Below are 24,586 nucleotides of genomic sequence, written 5' to 3'. Positions count from 1 at the left end.
GCATTCTATCCTCTAGCACACCTTTAATAATGGAGTCACCATACAACACCACTCGCTCATCTTTCGTTAACTCTTTCATGCCATCATGATTTATTTTAATAGTTTTGACCTGAATTTTCTTAATTTCATTCCACATCCATTTCATTTCTTGCCTCATCCAATCCAATTCAACTTCCAAATCTCGCGACACATTCTCTCTATCATTAAATCTTTCTAACTTTCTAACTCTTGATCCCCTCAGCGAAACTTGGGAGTAGATTTATTTTAGAGGATAACTTCGTATGTATAAAGTAAAGATCTAAAGTTGATATTCTTTATTTGAATATTGGGGTTAATAAAATTTTTCTTAATAATTCAGTCCCTATAGATTATAAATATTGTAGTAGTTTCATAATATCGTATAATCTATGAGGGTATGCATCAGGAATTATAATGATAAATGTATTATTGTGTGATTTAATGTTAACAGTAATATCACTGCTTATTAAACAGGAGAGATGCATATACAGTTGTACTTCGATTTTGTAAAAACTTTTGACAGACTGCCACATGACAAGGTGTTAAATAAATTCAAACAGATGTGATCAGTGACTGGCTGTCAGATAGTTATCAGAAAGTTGTATATAGGGGTTCAGTATCTACAGATTACATTGGTCTCTAGAACAGTATTTACAGATTATGTAAAATAAAATAAAATAAAATTCATAAAAATAAAAAAATCCTTACCCCACCCATGCAGCTAATATATTGTAGGTTAAAACTGTTCATGCGTGGATGTCACAAAAAAGAAAAAAATAATAAGAAGAAGAAGCTGCAGAGCAAGTAACTAGGATAAATGTTACAGAAAAGTGAAGGAACCAAAGATATATAAGATGTTAAGTAGGCTAGATGATGATAATAATGCTGGGGAGAATGGTGATTTTAAATGATATATCACTATATATTTTTAGGAAATGTGCAAAAAGATTCATTTGTGCCCTTGACTTGGGCTCTTTTCAATTGAGTCCATCAATTGGTAGGGTTACACAGGAGTGGAAGGAAAGCAACATAGTGCCCCCATGAAAGTTTTTTGCTATAGGTGTTTTTAATTATACTTCAGTCGATATACCTATCACATCTATTATACATATTACTGTGGGTGAGCTGAGAGTTATATAATCTAGATACCATGCTCTAGAGACAAAACATGGAACTATTAAAAATCATTTCAGGCATCCACTTAACATAGGCCTTACAAAGGGTAATGAAATTTATCTGTCACCCTAAGATATTCCCAAACATTTATGCCTACAGTAGGATTTGCATCCATGGCCTGTTAAATGAGAGTGGAAGCACTATCCATATGGCCAGCCAAGTTGGCATTAGGGATTAAGAATAGGATGAATTATAATGATAGATATCCTTGTAATTCATCTGGCGTGCTGACAACTTCAGTAAAAATATCATGAACCTACCTTCACTGGCTAATACATACATACATGTTGAAAGTGGTGGTGTTGTACCACCTTACCCCAGTCCTGAAGATATTTTCAGGCGCAAACTTTGTTTGCTCACACTTGGATAAAGGATTAAACTAAATTTATTATACTCTAACCAAGTGAAGAATAAACTTTCAACATCTTTCTCTAAATTTAGAGTAATTTATTAAAAAAGGGTGGCACACCATTTGGCAACTCCTATAGGTAGAGATGACCTGCTAATGCTTCTGCCTGGTATCTCCACTTGGGCCTGGCTCCCACTGAAGAGACCTCAATAAAGGTCAAAACTAGTCTGGGTTGTGGCCCTTCCCTTAATGCATAACATTAGACATATCCGCAAGGAAATGTATTTTGCATTATGGGAGATACTGAGATAGGAGTGTTGGTAGCTTGCTCCACCTTTGCAAGGAGTGCCCTGGTGGTGTACCACATTACCCCAGTCCTGAAGATATTTTCAGGCGCAAACTTTGTTTGCTCACACTTGGATAAAGGATTAAACTAAATTTATTATACATACATACATGACTCAGCTCATCATCCTTCTCAGAAAATTGGCATAATTAAAATATTTCTGATTGGAGCACATATTGTCTGCTATAACCCCTCTCGTCTTAAAACTAGAACTGGACACTATTCAAGGAATCATGCAAAAGAATGCATTCAAACTAAAGAAAATTCATTGCAAAATATAGACTTACAAGTCTCTTATAGGAAGAATTATAACCATGTACATAGAGCTCCTATCACTTACGTTGCTGGAATCTTTGAACTAATTGCAAGAAATTCATTGGCTGGAGGTATTTGATTACCTTTGGATTATTCTTGGAAATGTCCTAAGTTAGCTGAATGGATAGAATATTTTCCCTCCAATCGACACACTACAGGTTCAAATTTCAATGTTACATGGATGTGTGTGTGAAAATCTTCAGGTGATAAATGAATTTCATTCCAGTAAACAGAGTGGTATAAGACCACCCTGCTTCTTGGAGTGTAATATTTTCATGAAACAGGTGATAATGTCTAGTCTTAAAGTATACATAAAAAAAAAAAAAGTCATCTAAATCCCTTATATTCTTAAAAGGGATCACATATTTAGATATTGTATTTAAGAACTCAGTATAGTTTATCAAAGCCAGAGATAAAACTATAAATAAATATTATCTATAAATTATTTGTAATCACTTATTGTTCTATCTGCAGTGTCCTACATAAGGAAGTGGGGGGGTAGGAATCATTAGAAACCTTTTTGCATAATGATAAATTTATTAGTTGTTTTAAGGATACTTGCGACATAAGACTGAATGATATAATCACGTAATCACAAGAAAGATATTTATTTAACCAAATATTTCGGTCTGGAAATAGCAGACCATCGTCGGTGGTATTACAAGAACAGTTTAAAAAATATACAAGCTAGAATACTAACAATAGATCGTTGAAATTAGAACATGCCGCGTGATGTTATATCACTAAGTATGAAACGAAATATTTTGAAGTAGAAACATGATTGAATTTGCTATTAAAAAAAAAAAAAAAAAAAAAAAAAAAAAAAAAAAAAAAAATTAATGAGTAATCTTGATTAGGCTTTCCCAGATTTTTGATATAGATATGCAGTCATTACGATTCAGGTTGGGATGATGGAGCAAGGCCTCCACGCTTTCCTTGAACAAACGTTCGAACCTATAACGGGATCTATGTAAGAGGCGCGTTTTGGACCAAAGGATGCTGTGGTCAGTTTCAATCCCGTGTTGAGCCAAACCAGACTTTTCAGGTTTATTGTGAAGAATGGATGATTGATGTTCTTGGATTCTTTTTTCAAGAGAACGTCCAGTCTGTCCAAAGTAAGAGAGATCACAGTTGCAAGGAATTTGATAAACTCCAGGAAGAGATAAAGTTGAGCGTTTGTCTTTAGGAGAAGGAAAATGAGAAGACAATTTGTTAATAGGAGAATACGTAGCTGTTAAATCATATTTCTTCAAAATTCTTGCGATAGGTTCTGAAATACCGGAGATATAAGGAATAGGTACTCGACGTATTGAATCTTTGTTGTTTTGTGGAGGATTATAAGATGTAAGAAGACGTTGAATACTTTTTTCAGAAAAGCCATTGAGTTTCATGTGTTGCTGGATAGTAGAAAGTTCTTTCTGTAGATAATCAAAGGTAGAACAATTAGTTTTGGCTCTTTTGATGAGACATTTTATAATTCCTGTCATAAAACAGGATTCAATACGTCGAGTACCTATTCCTTATATCTCCGGTATTTCAGAACCTATCGCAAGAATTTTGAAGAAATATGATTTAACAGCTACGTATTCTCCTATTAACAAATTGTCTTCTCATTTTCCTTCTCCTAAAGACAAACGCTCAACTTTATCTCTTCCTGGAGTTTATCAAATTCCTTGCAACTGTGATCTCTCTTACTTTGGACAGACTGGACGTTCTCTTGAAAAAAGAATCCAAGAACATCAATCATCCATTCTTCACAATAAACCTGAAAAGTCTGGTTTGGCTCAACACGGGATTGAAACTGACCACAGCATCCTTTGGTCCAAAACGCGCCTCTTACATAGATCCCGTTATAGGTTCGAACGTTTGTTCAAGGAAAGCGTGGAGGCCTTGCTCCATCATCCCAACCTGAATCGTAATGACTGCATATCTATATCAAAAATCTGGGAAAGCCTAATCAAGATTACTCATTAATTTTTTTTTTTTTTTTTTTTTTTTTTTTTTTTAATAGCAAATTCAATCATGTTTCTACTTCAAAATATTTCGTTTCATACTTAGTGATATAACATCACGCGGCATGTTCTAATTTCAACGATCTATTGTTAGTATTCTAGCTTGTATATTTTTTAAACTGTTCTTGTAATACCACCGACGATGGTCTGCTATTTCCAGACCGAAATATTTGGTTAAATAAATATCTTTCTTGTGATTACGTGATTATATCATTCGATAAATTTATTATTAAAAATATATACCTTAATTTTCTGATACATTACATGCATTTCTATTTTTTTTTTTTTTTTTTCAGCTTCTTTTGGAGAAAGGTGCAAATGTAGAGGGAGGAGCAAGGCTGAGTGAAGATAAAATTACAGAAACACCTCTGCAATTAGCAGCAGCTTCAGGTAAGTGCATTAATTATGTGATTATTTCAACAGTATTTGTTACAAAACAAATCTATGTTTCATATTTCAGCCAGATCAGATTTCATTCCCAAAATTCGACAAGTATTTTGCACTTTTATCATCATCACCATCATCAAATTCCTGGTATGTACCCTCAGGTGATGTATACAATATTATGATAGTGCTACATGAATAGTTTACCTAATGACTTACTTCATAACGTGGTTTTCCTCCAAATAAATTTCTTATCTGTCAGGACATTCTAATATATCATCAGATCTTTAGTCTTCTAGGGTACTTCTTTGTGTATCAATCCACCTAGATCTTGGTCTTCCTGTCTGTCTTTTTCCTACATCCTGGTAATAAATATATATTTTACTAACCTTTCCTTTCCTATTTTGTTTAAATGACCATACCATAAATGAGCCTCAGACATAAACTCCTGATATCTTCCTTCCTAATATCCTCATTTTTAATATGGTTCTGCTACTGATGACATCTGTTCACTTTCCTAATCTTTTTTTTTTCAGAATTCTCATAGCTGTCATCTCCAGTCTTTGATCAAATGTTTTATTTTCTAACCCAGCTCTCAGATCCATAAGTTAAAATTGGTTTCAACACTGTTTTGCGCTGTATATAGCTAGTTTAGTGTTCGGGCTAATTTTTCTCTTATTCCATATAAATTTATTCAGTATAAATGCTAATTCACTTATCTATTTCCATATTTAATTTGTCATCTTCACTAAAAATTATGCCTAAATAGATGAAATGTTTCAGGTTCTCCATTCAGGATGCATTTGATATTTTCAATGTTCCTGACTATTCTCATAGTCTTTTTATTGCTGTTTTCAGACCAAATTTATTACAGCAATTATTCAATTTAGTTAAGGAATCCTTCTTACAGACTAGATTCATTTAACAGCATAACAGCATGCATAAACAAAAGAACTGAGTTAAATATCTCCAGATTTGATCAGACCTAATGTTATTTTCCTTCATAATGTGATCCATATATCTGATGAATAACAGTGGAGATAATGTGCACATTCAGACCAATCTTCCTATATTTTCTTCATTTCTAACTGCTGACTTACAACTCAAATAGAGACTATGTATTGCTTGATGTAGTGTCCTATTTACACCATATAATTGTAGTGTTTCAAACAACTTTTCTCTTGGTGCCTCGTCATATGCCTTTTCTAGATCTACAAAACTTACATACAGATCCTTGTTATATTTCCATGCTTTTTCAACTATTTGTCTTAATGAAAATCTGATCCTGACAACCTCCATTTGGCTTGAATCTAGCTTGTTCTTTTCTAAATCTCTCATCCACAATTTCTCTTAGTCTTTTCTGAAGTATTCTTGTATAAATCTTACTTGGAACACTCAGTAGGGAAATTCCTCTGTAATTCTCACATTGAGTTTTATTTTCCTTTTTATAGATGGGTACTATGAGAGAGAGAGAGAGAGCTACCAATTATCTGGAATTCTACCTCCTGCCCATGCCTTCTGAATTATGTAGTGCGGCCACAGGAAAACTTTTATACCTCCATATTTGAGCATTTCTGGTCAAACAGGTTTTAAGGAAAGATACTGTGGAACTGACTGTGCCATTAACGTAACTGTTTAATGAAATTCTTGGGATGGAGAGTGAAAGGAGAGTAAGACAGTGCCATTGCATAAAGGTGATGGTAGAATTTAGGTATTAAACTATTTGCATTTCTTCTGTAGTTATTAAGATTGTGGGGAAATTGGTAAGAACTCATATACAGAATTAAGCAGATAAGGACAATATTATTTATGCTGGCCAGCATAGATTTGTTAAGAGATGCTCTTGTTTTAGCAATCTGGTTACCATTTACAACAGAATAACATAGGTACTTTATTATTATTATTTTGGTAATGGAGTCAATATACCCATCATGGGAGGCTCACTCAACTAGCAACATGTCTATCATAATGAGCTTTGAAGTTATTTACACTACACTACCTGCATATAGGTATAGATACGTTCATGGGCTGCTCCTCTGAATTGACCACTACCATTCTTCCACCACTTTCTTCTAATTACATAAGAACTAGAGCAGCCACTGGCCAACACCCATACATCCAACTCCAATCATACCAAATAAACTTATCATCATCTTCTTTCTAATTCTGTTCTTTGGAACATTTTCCCTCATACTGTTTTTCCCATGTGACCTTTCATGTGTGGGATCATTATTTAAAAAAAAAAAAAAAAACAGCATACATTGTCATTTGCAAAGGCATTTAACAGGGTGGTACATGACAAGTTGGTCTGTAAGTCATAACATATGGGTTTTAATATCAGGTTAATGGATTGGATTAGTAACTAGTTTTCTGATAGACATCAGAGTTATATATTGGGAAGCAGTATCAGGGAGTGGGAAAGTTATAAGTGGAGTTCCACATGACTCAATACTGTTCAAATTTTATGTCAATGATATTATCACAGGACTATAGGGAGATATTCTGTTATTTGCAGATGATGCGAAGCTTGGGAGGGTTATTAGTAATAGTGCTGCTGTTTTGGCTCTTTAAGAGGATTTGAATAGTCTGGAAAAGTGAATAAACGAATGGGGATGTCAGTTTAATGTAGTGAATATTTAGCTTATTAAGTTTATTGAAATTGTAGTGAAATATGCATCCTAAGATAATTGTGTGGAAATATTTTTAATTATTTACATATAAATATTTCATCATCATCATCATCATTATCAAATTCCTGCCTATGTACCCTCAAGGGTTGTACAGGATATGACAGTTCTACATGAAAAATTTACATCATTACTAACTTCCTATCTACAATTTTCCTCCAAATCAGTCTGTTACTTGTCAAGACTCCAACATTATCAGATCTTATATTTCTATCATCTAAGGCACTTTGTACCGTATCAATCCACCTATATCTTGGTCTTCCTCTGGGTCGTTTTTTGCTGCCAACCTGGCAGAGAACACTTGTTTTGCTACTCTTTCTTCGCCCATTCTGTTTAAATGACCATACCACCTGAGATTAGTTCTGCTAATGCATTCCTGGATGCTGACAATGTCAAGTTCTTTCCTAATATCCTCATTTTTAATATGATATTGCCATTGATGCCATCTGTTCACGCCTCTAATCTTTCTCAGGACTCTCATATCTGCGGTCTCTAGTCTTTGGTCAAGTGTTTTACTTCTGACCCAGCTCTCAGATCCATAAGTTAAAACTGGTTTGAACACTGTCTTGTATACAGCTAATTTAGTGTTCCGACTAATTTCTCTCTTATTCCATATGAATTTATTCAATTGACTTCCCACCATACCAGCTTTGCTGATTCTGTTGTCTATTTCTATATTTAATTTACCATCTTCAGTAAAAATCGTGCCTAAGTAACTGAAATGTTTTACTTGTTCCACAGGTTCTCCATTCACAACACAGTTGACATTTTCAATGATTCTGCCTATTTTCATTGTCTTTGTCTTTTTATTGCTGACCTTCATACCATATCTATTACAACAGCTATTCAATTTAGTCAGAGAATCTTGCAGACTTGTAGCGGATTTATTTAGAAGTATAACATCATCCGCATAAAGCAAAGAGCTGACATTAACATCTCCAATTTTGATATCAGGTTTAATACCACTTTCCTTCATAATGTGATCCATATAGATAATAAATAACAGAGGGGATAATGTATATCCTTGTCTCACACCAGATTTAACATTAAACCATCTTCCTGTACTTCCTTCAATTCTAACTGCTGACTTACAACTCAAATAAAGACTAAGTATTGCTTGATATAATGCCCCATTGACACCATATAACTGCAGCGTATTGAATAGCTTTTCTCTTGGCACTTTGTCATATGCCGTTTCCAAATCGACAAAACTTAAATACAGATCTTTGTTATATTCCCATGCTTTCTCGACTATTTGTCGTAAAGTGAAGATCTGATCCTGACAGCCTCTATTTGGCCTGCATCCGGCTTGTTCTTCACCAAGCTTTTCTTCCACAATTCTTCTCAACCGTTTCTCAAGTATACTTACATAGATCTTGCCAGGAACACTCAGTAAGGAAATACCTCTGTAATTCTCACATTCAGTTTTATTTCCCTTTTTATATATGGGTACTATGAGAGCTCTACTCCAATCATCGGGAATTCGTCCCTCAGTCCAGGCTTTCTGAACTATGCAGTGCAGCCACTGTAAGACTTTTATACCACCATACTTCAGCATTTCTGGTCAAATATCATCTACTCCTGCTGCCTTTCCACATTTCAAGCCTTTGATGGCTTTTTCTACTTCAAGTATGGATATGTATTCCTGACTGCATGCCTGGTCAGTGTTGTTTATCACTGTGCTGTCATCACTGCTTGTTTCATTTAGCAGTTTTTCAAAGTAATTACTCCATACTTCAAGGATATCTTTTTCTCCTGTTTTCATGTCACCTTTATCATCTCTAACTCCTTTTACAGCACTCTTTCCTCCATTCCTAAGCTTCTTCAACAATCTCCAGAATATTTTGCCACCTTCTTGATATTTATTTTCTATATTCTTGTCAAAGTCCTCCCATGACTTTTGTTTAGCTAGTTTTACACACTGTTTAGCTTTCTTACATTTGTCTCTGTATTCTGTAAGAGTAAAAGCTGACTTATTTGCCAGGAACTTTTGATATGCTTTCTTCTTTTACTTAACTGCCTCTTTAACTTCCTGTGTCCACCAGGGAGTTCTGATTTTTTTATTCTTGCACACAACCTCACCACATGCCTCTCTGGCAGAATCAATCAATGTTTTCTTCAGAGTTTGCCACTGAATCTCCAAGGTTTGATTCCTGTTCTCAAACTCTTTCATTTTCTTTTCAATAATCTTTCTGTATTTTAGTCTACAGTTCACATCTGAGAGCTGCTCAACTTTTATTCGCTTTAAAACTTTCTTACATGTTATTCTTTTCAATATGAAATTCAATTTTATCCTGCTCAAGACTAAATAGTTATCGCTTCCAATTTCAAATCCTCTGTACACTCTGGTGTCCTGCACCAGGGAGAAAACATCGCTATCAACAATAACACAGTCAATGAGACTTTTCTTATTCCTAGCCTCTTCTCTCCATGTGAATTTGTGCACATTTTTATGTTGGAACATGGTGTTAGTAATAACCAGTCCATGTCCTGAGCAGAAATCCAACAGATATTTGCCATTATTATTAGCTTTGCTCTTTTCTCCAAATTTTCCCAAAATATTTTTATATGTCTCACAATCGTTTCCTACTCTGCTGTTTAGATCCCCAACATGGACCAACTTTTCCTTTTTCATTGTGTCAGTTGCTTTTTCTAAAGCGTCAAAAAATTCCTCCACTTCTACCTTAGTAGAAACCTTCTGTGGGACTATAGGCACAAATAAGTCTCATTGTCCAGTTCCCCATTCTGATATTTGCCCACATTACTCTACTTGAGACTGACTGCCATTCAAGAAGATTAGCCTCATATTTTGTGTTGAATACTATGGCTACTCCTTCTTTTCCTTGATTGTCATTGCCTGAATATAACATTTTGTATTTATTGCTCAGAAAGATCTCACCAGTTTTGGTCTTTTTTGTTTCAGTCACCCCTATTATGTCGATTTGGTACTTATCTAATTCCTCAGCTAGCTCCATTTCTTTGCCATTCAGGCTTCTTACGTTGATAGTACCGATCTTTAACTCTGGTGATGTTGAGTTGGGGTTTGTTTTCAGATTTCTTCCAGTAGCTGACTTTTCGCTGTTCGCCCTGGTTCCCTGGCGAAAACAACGGGGCCTTGTTTAACCGGGCGATGCCCCAGCCGGCATGACATTTTCTCATGTTGTACCATCATTTTTTATTTTGGTTTAACCAATAAGAATACAATTTGGTCGGCTAAATCCCAAATTGCCAGCCCATCCTCATTCGTTCAGTATCAAAGTAGATACCCAACAGGGTGCACCACGAGAAGGTGAGGATTGGACATTAGGTCAGAAGCCCTGGTCGGTTCTCCGCATTCCTTTAAAGGCTGTGTGGAGGTCTCCTCTCAGTTATACAGCTTTGACCCTTAAGCACCCCATATAAATATTTATATATTTTAAAGGACTCAAGCACTTCAATTAGTTTCATACTAGTATCATTAAGGAAACAGTTTATCTTGCTGTTTTTCTTTTAGCATCTATGGGAAACTGTCATTGAAAGAAGCCTGAAATATTGGTTTTAGAATGAAATCAAAACTTTTAGTTCTTATTACAATACCATATATTCACTTAAAATAAATTGGAAATTTGCATGTTTAACTTTCTCATTACATTTTAGTTTACTAAATTTGGTTATTAACTTATAAATTCTTTTTGATAGTGGAAACAGAACTGGAATTTTTGCAAAGTCTCACCTGCACTTCAGAACAGCTATTTTAATTAATTTATTATTATTATTTTTTTGTTCAATGTTAGTAATTGTAATTCATTACAGAAATGTAATGAATTACAATTACATTTCTGTTAAGTAAAATCATTACGAATGTAGTTTAATAATCATTAACTGTACAAAATTATTTTTTTCATGAAAATAACATTCAGTAGCAAAGTATAACATTGCATATGATAATTTATTTTATCATAATCTCATGTTATGATAAAATACATAGTGGTCAGCATTCATTTTGGTAAAATTATGGAGACTTCTACCATATTAAGATTACTTACTTTAATTTCCCAACATTTCTGCTTGCACATAAGCAAGAGATTCATAAGAAAATGATGAAGTGGAAGGAATACCATGTGCATAAAGATGATATGTACATGGAACCTTATTATTATTATTATTATTATTATTATGGGTATCATCTTTATGCAATGATATCCATTATAAAAATTATAAGTAGCAGGCCAGAAGAGTCGTAACTGCTGTATGGAAAACTAAGTCTGAGTATGAAAAGAAACTGGCTCTGCAAGCTAAAGATAACCCCAAAGAATTCTATCAATATGCTGCAAGTAAAAGAAAGAATGAATATGAAAGAATAACTCTACTGAATGCAGATGGTGTGAGAGTGACAGGTGCAGAAGAGGTTGTTCAGCTAATGAGTGTTTATTTTGCTAAAAGCTATCAACCTGGTGTATGCAACAGTGAGCTCACTGCTACTTCAGTAATAGAGACTGATGGGATATCAGCATGGATGCTAAAACAGTGTTCAGGTGAACAGATTAGTCGTTTGATCGGGTTATATAATTTGAGTCTCAGAACAGAGAAGATTCTGCAGGAATGGAAAGAATGCATGGTAATCCCATTGCACAAGGGTGATGCAAAGACTGATGTATCCAACTATTGACCAATCATTATCTCAGGAGTGGTGGGGATGATTTTGGAAAAGTTGGTCAAGGCTCACATTCAGAAATAGATTGACAGAGAATCTCTACTTTGCAATGAACAACATGGGTTTACTAAGGGAAAAGTCATGTTTTAGCAGCTTGCTCACATTCTATAATAATGTTACTATTGAGCTAGACAAGGGGAATGGATACACCATGATACTTTTGGATTTTGCTAAGGCTTTTGACAGAATACAGTATGGAAGACTGTTGCATAAATTGAAGAATATGGGATTGGATTATAAAATATTAGCATGGATAAAAGGATGACTGATGACGGACATCAAAAACTGGTATATGGGGGGATGTGAGTCAGCAAGATTTAAGGTAACCAGTGGTAACTCAGTACAATAATCAGTACTGAGTCCACTGTTATTCAATCTGTATGTTAATGACATTAGGAAGAATTTGACAGGCAACATACAGCTATTTGCTGATGATGCAAAGATAGGTAGGGTAATCAGGAATGCTGCTGATATGCAGTACTTGCACAATGATTTGAATAGGTTGGAATTGTGGGCATGAGATAATGGATATCAGTTCAATGCCAGTAAATTTAAAGTCATGCACTTTGGTGTGATTAGATATCCAGTGTCGTATTATATTGGTGGGATTATGCTAGAAGAAACTGATCAGGCTAGAGATCTTGGAGTGTTAGTAGACAGGAAGTTGAACTTCAGGGGCCATATAGTAAAGATTGCAAATACAACTCAAAAGATAATTGCAATGCTGAAGCAGAATTTGACATGTAAAGATAAGGATGTTAATTTGGCTCTTTACAATGCCTTAATAAGATCTCACTTGGACTATTGTGTGCAGGTCTAGTCCTCCTGGTTTCTGTTGTGCTTCTGATAAGCGGAGAGAGAGTGAGAGTGCAAAGAAGAGTATTAAAAATTATATCAGGATTGTGAAATACTGATTATGAACACAGATTGAGGATTTGTAGACTGCAGACACTATCAAACAGGAGAAAAAAAGGGGGGGGGTGACATGATTGAGACTTACAAACTTCTGAAAAGGTCATACAGGATTTCAGTTGATGAAATTTTTCATTTTATGGAGGGTGGAGAAAGGACAAGAGGGCATCTTCAAAAGCTGAGGATGAATGTTGCCAAGAAGGGGGTGAGATCTAGATTTTTCTCTCATAGAGTGGTGTGTGATTAAAATGGATTGCCATTGGATGTTGTGTGTGTGTGAAAGCAGTGCAAATGAATCCAAGAACAAGTATAATTGCTGGTGCATGTAACATGTGACTTCTCTCAATGTGTCCATGACTCCCTGGAGGTCTCTGTTAATAATAATATTAAGGTCATCTTGAGTATACACACACACACACACACACACACACATACATATATACACAGAGAAACAAGTTACAGTGTGTGTGTGTGTGTGTGTGTGTGTGTGTGTGTGTGTGTGTGTGTGTGTGTGTGTGTGTGTGTGTGTGTGTACGCACTCAAGAGAGAGAGAGAGAAACACGTTACCTTATAATTCCAACAGTATGCCAAAATATCACTAATTTGGTGAACTATTACCATACTGGCCTGATCTCTCATGAAAAAAAAAAAAAAACCTACATCAAAGCTACATTCTGTTTTACAGGCCCAGAGATCAAATTCATATTAACCTTAATATGAATTTGATCTCTGGCATACAGCAATAGTGGTAGCCTAATCAGTATTTAAAATTTAAAATATAATTTATAATATAATAATTTTAACATATTATATGCTGTTTTTTTTTATTTTGCAGATTTCTTTAAAATTTTTTTCTCAACTCCACCCATGAAAACTTCTTCAGTATGCTAATATTGTGAATTGCTGAAGATAGGGAAAAAACGTAGTCTGATGATAATCGTTGTTTAAATTAATGACCTTTCTTTTTATCAAATTCCACATAAACATGCATAAACTTATTGAGCTGTTTTTGCATTTTAGAATGTGTGTGTATGTATCAGCATATCCTTGCACACTTATGCAATCACATTTATATAAAGTAATTGCACCTGTGTGCATTGCTGTATAAAATAAAATATGCAATGCCTTTTATATCTTACTGTAAACTTTAACTGCAGACATTGTTTTTCATTTGTAATGCTTGTGCTTTATTATCTTGTTATTATCTAAAAAAGTAGAACTATTTCTAGTTTTAATTACAAAAGTTTTTTCAAAAGTTCTGCACATGTTGTGAAAAAACATTTTATCTAACAAAATACATTTATAGGCCTTAATATGATCTGCCTTATCATTGCTGCCCATTGGGTAAGTGTTGTATTCCTGTTTGCAAACCTGTTTTTGCTGATAGTTTTGATAAGTTGGGTCACTTCAACAGAAACCTCATCAATGGTGGTGTAGTGTTTTCCACAGAGTGATTCTTTGAACTTATGGAACAGATTGAAGTCTGTAGGTCTTATATCAAGACTGTACAAGAGGTAAAGAAACATTTTCCATCCATATAGTTCCATAAAAACAAATACTTCATGTGTGAAAGATGTGGCCTCATACTGTCATGCAGTATGTGTGATATCCAACCCAAATAGAATAGGATTCTTTCTTCATTTTGAAGTCTTATTTTGTGAACAAGAATACTAGAAACAGAAAATGTTTCTGTTTTAATGTTTCTGCACATACTGTTTTTACTCAGTCTGGCTTACAACCGATGTGAAAGTGGACATTATTATACTATCCTACTGGCTGTGTTCAATGTGCAAAACTTTTGAAATAACCTTCATATATAGAGATCAACTTATTATAATTCAGATTCATATAAATTTTTGTCATTGTGTTCAGGTCGAATAAAGTTGGTGGAATTATTGCTGTCATATGGAGCACATCCCTTTTTGTCAACTGTGTTTCGTGACTCTCTAAGTTATAGCGGAGCAGCCCAAAGAGGGTGTTACAGTGCCATAGCAGTAGGAGCAGCACATGGTCATAGAACAGTTCTTCATAAACTTCTCTCTCACCCAATGTCTAAAAGTAATAAAGATGTATTATCTCTTGAGGAAATCTTAGCAGAAGGAGCATCACAACTAACAAGTGACAGGAGAGCCTCACGACTACAGGTAATAAAAGAGATACTTAATATTGTTATTATTATTAACACCAGACCTCCATGTAACCAAAGACTCATTGTAGAAGACAAACACTGTTACACACAAAGTCTATCAAACCATGCTTTAAACTCATTCAATGTATCTGCATTCACCACACTGTCAAGTAATGCATTCCACTCACCAACCACTCTCCATGCAAAGAACTTACTCCTTATGCCCCTGCTCATACCCTTCTTATACAGCATCTAAATATGTCCCATTGTTCTACCCCCATCTCCCCTTCTATGAAAATTTCTTCAACCTGGTAATAACAACCCTTTACCAACTTAAATGTCTCAATCATATGCACTCTCTTCCTCCTATTCACAAGGTAGTTTTGTGGAAATTGAAGGAATGCAGTTTTCAAAGCTGCATTCTCTCAATCTGTCCACATATCCCAAAGACAGTTACGACCTTAGTCGGTCTTCTCTGAATCCTTTCCAATATAGCCTCATCACCACCATGATAACCAGGGGACCGAATCTTTGGGCAATAATCCAAATGAAGCCTGATCAAGGCCTTATATAATGGAAACTCTTTATTTCTACAAGTTAAGGTCATCTGCATCATTGCCATAAACTGATGTGATGTTCACAATTTGAGCAGTGTGACCTCTGAGCTTCAGATTTAAGCCATCACTGCAAGGCCTCTTAACTTCCTCCAAAATTTCTCTGCCAAATGTATACTTTGCCAGCCTTGTTGACCGAGTGGTTAGCATGTCTGCTCTCTAGCTAAGAGGCTTTGGATTCGAATCCCATTGGGGTCATGGTTGTTTGTAAATACCCTACCACTTCCTCCAGCAGAAGGCTTCACTCCCAAAACCCAATGAGGTATAGGTGTGACCATATGGCATCAAAATGATGTCACATGTGAATAACTAACTAACGTATACTTTACATCCCACTGTCGCCTACCAAATCTCAGAACCTTACACTTTGCAACATTGAATTAACAGTTTCATACTGTTGCCCATTCATACAATCTATTCAAGTCCTCCCATAAAGCCACATCTGTTTGATTCCTCATCACTCTCTCCACAGTTTTGTGTCATCTCAAACAGTTGCATATCACTAGTAAACCTATCCCAGTATCATTGAATACAAATTAAATACAATGGTCCCAAAACAAACTCCTGTAGCTCACACCTAGTCACTTTCTTCTTTGAAGATATGCCCCCCCACACACACAACTTGCTGATGTAAAATTTTTTTGTTGTTTTATGTTCTCTCTTTTATTCTCTCTCTCTCTCTCTCTTGCTTTGTACTTATTTATTTTCTTTTATGAATGAGTGGCTATCAATTTTATCTTGAGCTAGCCTTGTCACTCTAAGCTACGTTTAGATATCTCAGATACCATGAGAATTCTGGAAATTTATTTTTATTTAATGACTGCACCACCAGGATTCTCTTGGGAGGTATTAGGGATATCAGAATGGAGTTGGTGTACGGAGACTTGAAAGAGTGTTGATGAATGATGTGGAAGTGGATGTACAGACTCAGGGAAACTAGATTTATTAAGAGGGGGGGGGGAGTAGATATGCAGACTTTAGGGGGGGCAGTTAAGTGTATGAATGAGTATATTATGCCCGGGCGAGTACGACGGACAACAAATCAGAATGGGATAATTAGTATAAGGAATCAAAGTAGGGATGGGACAAATGGGCTTCTGCGATTCATGTACACTAATGCCAGGAGTATTAGGAACAAGAAGGAAGAGTTTTTGGCCATGGTTGGCACTTCCAGGCCACAGGTTGTCGGTATTAGTGAAACATGGCTGACAGAAGATGATAAAGCTAGTGGGATTGAATGCGATGGGTATAGCGTGTTCAGGAGTGACAGGGTGAATAAAAAGGTGGGAGGAGTGTTATTGATGATAGCTGATGAGCTTCAGCCAAGGAGTATAGAAGTTGAACTGCAGGATGGGGATAAAAGCACATTTGAGGCTGTTTGGTGTGAGATACAATCTAGCAGAACAAAATATACAATTGGGTGCTGCTATAGACCGGGTGATGGAGTGGATGGTGGGAATAGTATGCATAAGCAAATAGAAGAAATGAATGGAAAGAGGGTAATTATTATGGGTGATTTCAATTATGGTAATATTGACTGGAAAGAGGAGAGGGCACATGGGAGGAAGGAATTGGATTTTATGCAGTTATTAAGGGACAACTATCTACGGCAACATGTATTGGAAAATACCAGGGGGCAGAGAGTGCTGGACCTAGTAATTGCAACTGAGAATGTGGCTGTAACGAACATGACCTTGTTGCCACCAATTGGTGAGAGTGACCATAAGGTCATGACTTGGGAGGTGGCTAAAGGAGTCGAATTTACAATTAAGACAGGGTATATGTGGAATTATCGGGCTGGTAAGTATGACAAGCTTAGGTGTGTGCTTGGCTCAATGCCATGGCATGTAAAACTGCAAGGGCTGGATGTTGATGGTGCATGGGAGGTGGTCAAGAACTGTTTGCAGGAGGCAATGGTTGACTGTATACCAAGAGTCCGAATAATAAATCAGGTAGGGGTTAAATGGATAAATAACACTATTAAGCTTGAGCCGCAAAAAAAGAAACAATTGTGGAGGGAATTTAAGGAGAAGGGTGACCATCAGGTGCATGAACAGTATAAAGCTCAGGCCAGGATGGTAACAAGGGTGGTAAGAAAAGCAAAAGCAGATTACGAAAGGAAATTGGCCATGCAGGCTAAAGAGAATCCCAAACAGTTTTTTCAATATGTTGCAAGTAAAAGGAAAAATGCTCATGGTAGAATGATCTTAAAAAATGCTGAGGGTAGGGAGGTAACTGAATCAGTCGATGTTGTGGAATTACTGAGCGAGCACTTTGCAAGAGTATATCATCCAGGTGGTGGCCTTGCGGAAATGGAGGAACCAACAGCTTATACTGGAATTGTGATGAATGAGGTAGAGGTAACTAGTCTGTTACAGAACCTCAATGTCAATACATCTGTGGGATTGGATGGTATACCAGCTCGTGTCGTACGTGAAGCGGCAAAAGAATTGTCAGTGCCCTTGACCATTATGTTTAATTTGAGCCTCAGGACTGGGTCAGTCCCAAGGGGGTGGAAAGAGGGGAAAATAGTTCCACTGCACAAAGGTGGTTCCAAGGCTGCTGTTGAAAATTACCGGCCAATCAGCATAACAGGAATCATTATCAAGGTCTTAGAGAAAATAGTCAAGAGGAAAATACAAGATTGGATAGAAGAAAATGGGATACTGTATCGGGGACAGCATGGTTTTGTGAAGGGTAGGTCATGCCTCAGTAACTTGCTCACGTATTATAACACAGTGACGGCTGAACTGGATAAGGGTAATGGGTTTACAGTGATTCTGCTGGACCTTGCTAAGGCCTTTGACAGGATACCACATGGAATTCTAATCAGTAAATTGCAGCATATGGGAATGGACATAAGGTTGGTGAGATGGATAGGAGGGTGGTTGACGGAGAGATATCAGAGAGTGGTTTACTCAGGAGTAGAGTCCACAAGACGGCCTGTGACTAGTGGTGTACCACAAGGATCTGTTCTTAGACCACTGCTGTTTAATTTGTTCATAAATGATATAGGAAAGGATCTGAGAGGAACAGTTCATTTGTTTGCGGATGATGCAAAGTTGGGTAGGGCAATAGTGAATGCAGATGACGTCAAAATTTTGCAGGATGATTTGGATAGATTGGAGGTCTGGGCTAGGGAGAATGGATGTCAATTTAATGTGGCAAAATGTAAGGTTATGCATTTTGGGGTGAAAAGATGGGAGGCAGTTTACTGCATTGGTGGATCCGTGCTCCAGGAAATTGATGAGGCACGAGATTTAGGAGTGTTGGTGGATAAGGAATTGAAATTTAGGGGACACATTGCAAAAGTGGCCAAATCAGCTCATCAAATCACTTGGTTGCTGAAGAATACGTTGACAAGCAGAGACAAGCAGGTTATTGTTCCTCTGTATCGAGCCTTGATAAGACCTCATCTCGACTACTGTGCTCAGATTTGGTCACCTAGGTTTCTTCTTGATGGGGAGGAGGTGGAGAGGATCCAGAGGCGAGTGACCAAGATGATAGCAGGTCTGTGGAATGAACCATATGAGAACAGGTTGAGGATTTGTGGGTTGCAAAAATTGGTTGATAGGCGGAGGAGGGGAGATATGATTGAGACATTCAAATTACTGAAGGGTTTCTATAAAATTAATTCAGAAGATATTTTTGAGAACAGGGCTGGTTGTGGGAGGACTAGGGGACATCCATGGAAACTGGGCAAAAGTGTGGTTAGTAAAGGTGTTAGAGCTGGGTTCTTTACTTTTAGAGTAGTGAATGAGTGGAATGCGCTCCCTGAGTCTGTGGTGGATGCTGTGACAGTGAATGAGTTTAAGGCGAGGTATGATAGATACTGTATGAATGTCGAATAGTTGTGATGAAAATGATTTGGGGCCTCCCTCGATGAGTCTAATGACTCCCTGGAGTTGCCCGTAATAATAATAATAATATTCTATGGCCCTTAGGATATACGACGTTCAATTAAGAATCTTAATTTCTGAGTCATGGCTATTCTTCGAATTCTTTGCTCAAAGGTTCGTAAATTTTTAGAGACACTGCATTGTGTAAAGATCAGGCAGTATTCCACATCAACAAAAGAAAACATATTTATTTAAGTCAATATCAATTATACAAGATAGTGCACTACTATATTAATCTTCCCTTAATTGCATCCTACGCTACATGATATGGTAACATATAATATACATTCTCAATCATGCACATAAAGCATTTTCAAAACTAGAGTTATGAGTTCTACAATTCTAATCACAAGCTTTCAATATTTTGCTCAATCATGCAATTTATCTCTGATTCCAGGCTTCTCAATCCATGACAATGAAATTTTTTAACTTAGCAATGTCTTATGGACTTTTAGCTAATCCTCTACAAACTCAATAAAAGTATGATGAAATCTACTCACAGTTCCTTATCTATATACTCAGTTATATCAGTCCCCTATATCTTTACCAGTTCCATAGACTGCTCTTCCGTCCTAACACTCTGCCCTTTCAAATATGGTCATATAGCTATCGTCATTCAATGGCTCACTCTCAGGACTAGAAGCATACTTTTACCAGCATTTCCCAGTCGATCACAGGTGTCCGGCATCCGGTGCATGATGCAGGCTCACAGTACCGTTGACAGGGTGTAGCATAGTGGCAGCCTGCTTCAATGGCACGGCTTAATAAGGGTGCTTGTTCACTTGCTACGCTAACAGGAATTGGCTAACAATTCCTGTTATTATTAAATTATCACAGAATAACAGAAAATAAATTAAATTACACAAATATACTTGAAATTTTTTTAATTAAAATTTTAGGGTTTTTGATTTCATATTCACAAAATTAGAAATAATGGTCTTAACATCTAATTTCGCACATATATCATTTTCAATAACTATTAATGTGAAACTAACAAGCATATTTTGTGACATACTTGTTCTTAAAGAAGTAGGTTTTAATCAATTTCAAAAGATTAAAATATTGACTTGGAAAAGTAACGTTCTCAGCTCGCTACACTAACAGGTAAGGTTAATAGTATTCTTAAAGCAATTGAAAAGTTAGGGAAAGATAAATTATTGGACACAATAAAATTAAGAATATCGAAAGTTTTGAATATTTAAATTATCCTTCCGAAAAATATCCCGGAAAGCATTTAATTTGTCATATAGTTCTGTTGCATTTACGTCTTTATTGTCACCATCCTTCAAGAGAATCTCTAAATCGTCACAATTTTTTTCGCAAATCTTCGTTGTTAATTTGTAGTAATCTATACAATAAATTGAAATTATCATAATATGTTTTTAGTTGTTTAAAACGTTCTATTAACGAACACATTGCACCGTCTAGAAGTGTATAAAACACATTCACTCTAATTTATCTTCTGGCGATTGTGGTGTTTCGTCATAATGCTCGTAGTCGAACTTCCGTACCAGTTTTAAATTCTTGTTCTCCATCCACCTCTTCACTCAGTTCTTTTGCCGTTTTTAGAACTTCTTTAAAATTTGCATCTGATCGATACTCTTGTAAGAATATTTTTAAGTTTTCGATAGATTCTAAAGCAAGTGTAATGTTCATATTTTTGTCTTGAAGCATTTTACTCACAGTGTTTATTCTGTTAAATCCAAGTTATAAGAGAGCACAAACAATAATGTTTGTGCTCTCTTATAACTTGGTATTTTAACTTTTAAAATTTCAAAAAGTGCATCATAAATTTCTCCTAACCGATATCGTAGAGGGCGGGTTGCATTAATTTTACTTTCCCATCGCGCGTTTCTGATGGCTGTTTCAATGTTAAATTTTTTACGAAGTTTAAAAGGATTACCCAACGTTTGTAAGAGAATGAAAAGAAATTGTATATTTCTTGAATGATTGCAAAGAAACTAATTGTATCTGCATTCATTTTGGCTGAAATGAATGCAGATTTATTGATTAAATTTGAGTATGAGCAGCACATGGCACGTAAAAAGCTCGAGGATTTTTGTTCAAAAACAAATTTTGGAGCCCATATTTTTTCCCTTTCATATTGCCCCATTGTCATACCCTTGCCCTCCCGTGTCTTCAATGGGAATGTTCCATTTTTCCAGTTGTTCCATTATTGTTGCACAAAAACCACATCCTGTGGAATCTGATATATCTGCAAAACCTAAAAAGTTTTCCCTGATCTTGACGATTCCATTGTCACAGGAAACAAAGCGAATAATAATGGTCATTTGTTCTGTTTTTTACTTGCATCTGGTGTGCAGTCTAAAATTATGGAATAATATTTAGATTTTCGAATTGATAATAAAATTGTATCCCTTATTGCATTACTTAAAGTTTCCAATATTTCATTTTGACTGTCTTTACTCAAATAGTGTACTCTATTGTTTTGTTGTAGGGCCCTTTCAACATGATTTTCCATAACGTGATCAATCTTCTCAAACAGTTCGACTATTTTTTAAAAAATTGCCGCTATTCCTTTCATATAATTCATCAGATGATCTGCGAAAAGCTAAATTTTGGCTACCAAGGAATTTTATAATTTCAATCAAGCGTTCTAAAACACTCGTCCAATGTTTCTTTTCCATTTCGTACATGCTTTGAGTCTGGCAATGAATAGTAGTTTTGTTTTTTAAATTTTTATCAAGTTCCTTCCATTTTAAGAAATTTTTCATGTGAGTTAAACTAGTCTCATGTCTATGCAAAGTTGTACTTACATTTCTCCAATTGTTATAACCTTCTATAAGACTAATTGATTCAGCAGGTGCGAAAAGTTTCCAACAAAAGCAAAAAACAGAATTTAAAGTTTCAGAATAAATGAGATATATTATTTTTTTCTTTTGAACAGGCCTCATTTCAATTAAAACAATTCGGAATTTTTCATCAATATTTCCACATTCACCTGGTTTTCTAAATTTACAGAGACTAGCAATGTGTTAGTTTTGTGGTCAACTACAACTAAATCTTCTCCTAACTGTTTTTCACTTAAATCATGCATCTTCTTATCTTTTTCAATAGTTGCAATAGTACTTTCATGCAAACTGGATGATGTGCGCGGTTCGTCTACTCTGAGTTCAGATGTATCGAGTTGGTTACAATCTGCATCAGTATATTTTAATAAATTTATTAAGAGCCCCAGTTTGTTTCTTAATATTTGCTTCTTTCGCAGCATGACGCTTAGGATTTTGTGCACCGGATAACTTTTTTTTAATTTTTGATTCCATTTCTATTTTATACCACAAGAAATTATTACACAACACAACACAGAGACGAAATAATAGTCCGCACTGCACTACTGTCAGTAGCCTACTGACGTGTACCATATGGTGGGCATGTCAGTAGGCTCTTGTTGCTAGGTAACCAGTCATATGATATGACTGGTCACCTAGCAACAAATGTTTTGTACAAAAATTAATTTCTGTGCATAAAAACCATTCACTGTTCGATTAGATAGACTGCTGTAGACACAACATTCTGCAGGCAAGCATTTAGCCTGCTCTTGCTGCTAAGTTGTAAACATACAATTTTTTTTAAATTTTTATTCGGCGTATCTGCCTTATTTATTTTAATATCGATCATTCTAAGAATTTTTTGTTGTTATGATAAAAATTTTGTTATTAAAAATGAACTTATGAACCGTGCCCCGGTGGCGGCGCCCGCATGCTCTGAATGCCCGCTTCCGCTAGCCCTGTTCGTAATATGCAAGCCACTCTGTAATTATCTGATAATTAATCTAATTAGTAATTATCTGATAATTAATTTGAATTACCAATTAACAATATGATCATGCAATATAAATTCCTGATTTATATTGCATCACATTGAGTGCTGGCCTGGTTGGCTGAAAGTGGTTAGCATATCCACTTTTTCAGCAGGCTTCTGGTTCAAATCCTGCCATGGGCAAGGATGTTTGTGACTGTCCTGAGGTTGGTGATGTGTGTGAAACTACTGCACTGCTTATGCTTACTGAAGGCCAGAAATGCCTTGAAATTTTCAGATTTGGTCTCTAGAGTAAGGTTTCTAGACAATGTAAAAAAATAAATAATAATACAAAATTAATAAAAACAGGGAAAAAATCTTAGTCTACTCACAATACTAACATATCATAGTAGCTTTACAAAAATATTTCATGGGTGGGGGTCACACAACAAATTATATTCTTTGTGTGTGTACCTTATTAAAAGAAAAAAAAAAAAAAGATATATACAGGGGGTCCTCGACATGCGTCGTTTCGACTTTACGGTGGTAATCCCATAAATAATTTAAAAAATAAATTTCAACTTGAAGCAGCCGACATAAAATTCAAACATCGTGGGCAAACTTGTTTGTGAGCGTGGCGGAAGAATATGCCATTACGCACCTTATGTTTGGGAGAGGTGGCGTTGCTTGGATCCCAGCATATACTCTTTGGGTACCGTGTGCTTTGTTTACATCCGCTCTCTCACTTTTATGTTTGTGTTTTTTTTTGTGATTTTTTACCCTTCAATATGGCTCCCAAATGTAAGGCAGACTCTTCCGATGCAGTGTGTCGAAGAAAAGGAAAGCCATTACATTAGAAGTGAAATTAGACATTATTAAAAGGGCAAAAAAGGGAGAACCGCCAACGAACATCGGCTGCGCGTTGAACTTAAGTCATACCACAGTCGGAATTATTAAGGATAAAGTTCGCATCCTTGAATACGTGAAAGGATTGGCACCCATGAAATCGACTGTGATTACGAAAAAACGCATTAGGCTCATGATTGAGATGGAAAGGCTTCTTGTTCTTTGGCTGGAAGACCAGCATCAATGTCGTATCCCAATTAGCCTCATGTTAATTCAAGAAAAGGCAAAAAGATTATTTTATGTTTTTTTTTTTTTATTACAGTTTCATTTTTGTCATTTTTCTGTACTATACAGTAATTATGTTCTCCCTTTCATTTTCCTGTGGCCTAGTTCTGTTTCTTGATATATACATATAACTTTATACATAGTACGGTAATTCCGACTTGCA

At 35.8% G+C, this 24,586-nt stretch overlaps 1 protein-coding gene across 1 annotated transcript in view; it reads left to right on the top strand.

Annotated features, from left to right (window-relative positions):
* LOC150105953 (ankyrin repeat and BTB/POZ domain-containing protein 2) overlaps nucleotides 1-24,586 on the top strand; it is a 228,455-nt gene that overhangs the window by 111,470 nt on the left and 92,399 nt on the right. The window contains exons 9-10 of the mRNA XM_090394597.1: nucleotides 4,513-4,606; nucleotides 14,765-15,036. Of these exons, the coding sequence (XP_090250723.1) occupies nucleotides 4,513-4,606; nucleotides 14,765-15,036 (366 nt within the window). The remainder of the gene's footprint in view (nucleotides 1-4,512; nucleotides 4,607-14,764; nucleotides 15,037-24,586) is intronic.

The sequence above is a fragment of the Typopeltis vanoorti genome, chromosome 6 (genome assembly GCF_054136105.1).
Source record: "Typopeltis vanoorti isolate ZY-2024b chromosome 6, IOZ_Tvanoo_1.0, whole genome shotgun sequence".
Taxonomy (NCBI): domain Eukaryota; kingdom Metazoa; phylum Arthropoda; class Arachnida; order Uropygi; family Thelyphonidae; genus Typopeltis; species Typopeltis vanoorti.
This window is presented reverse-complemented; position numbering and strand designations above follow the sequence as displayed.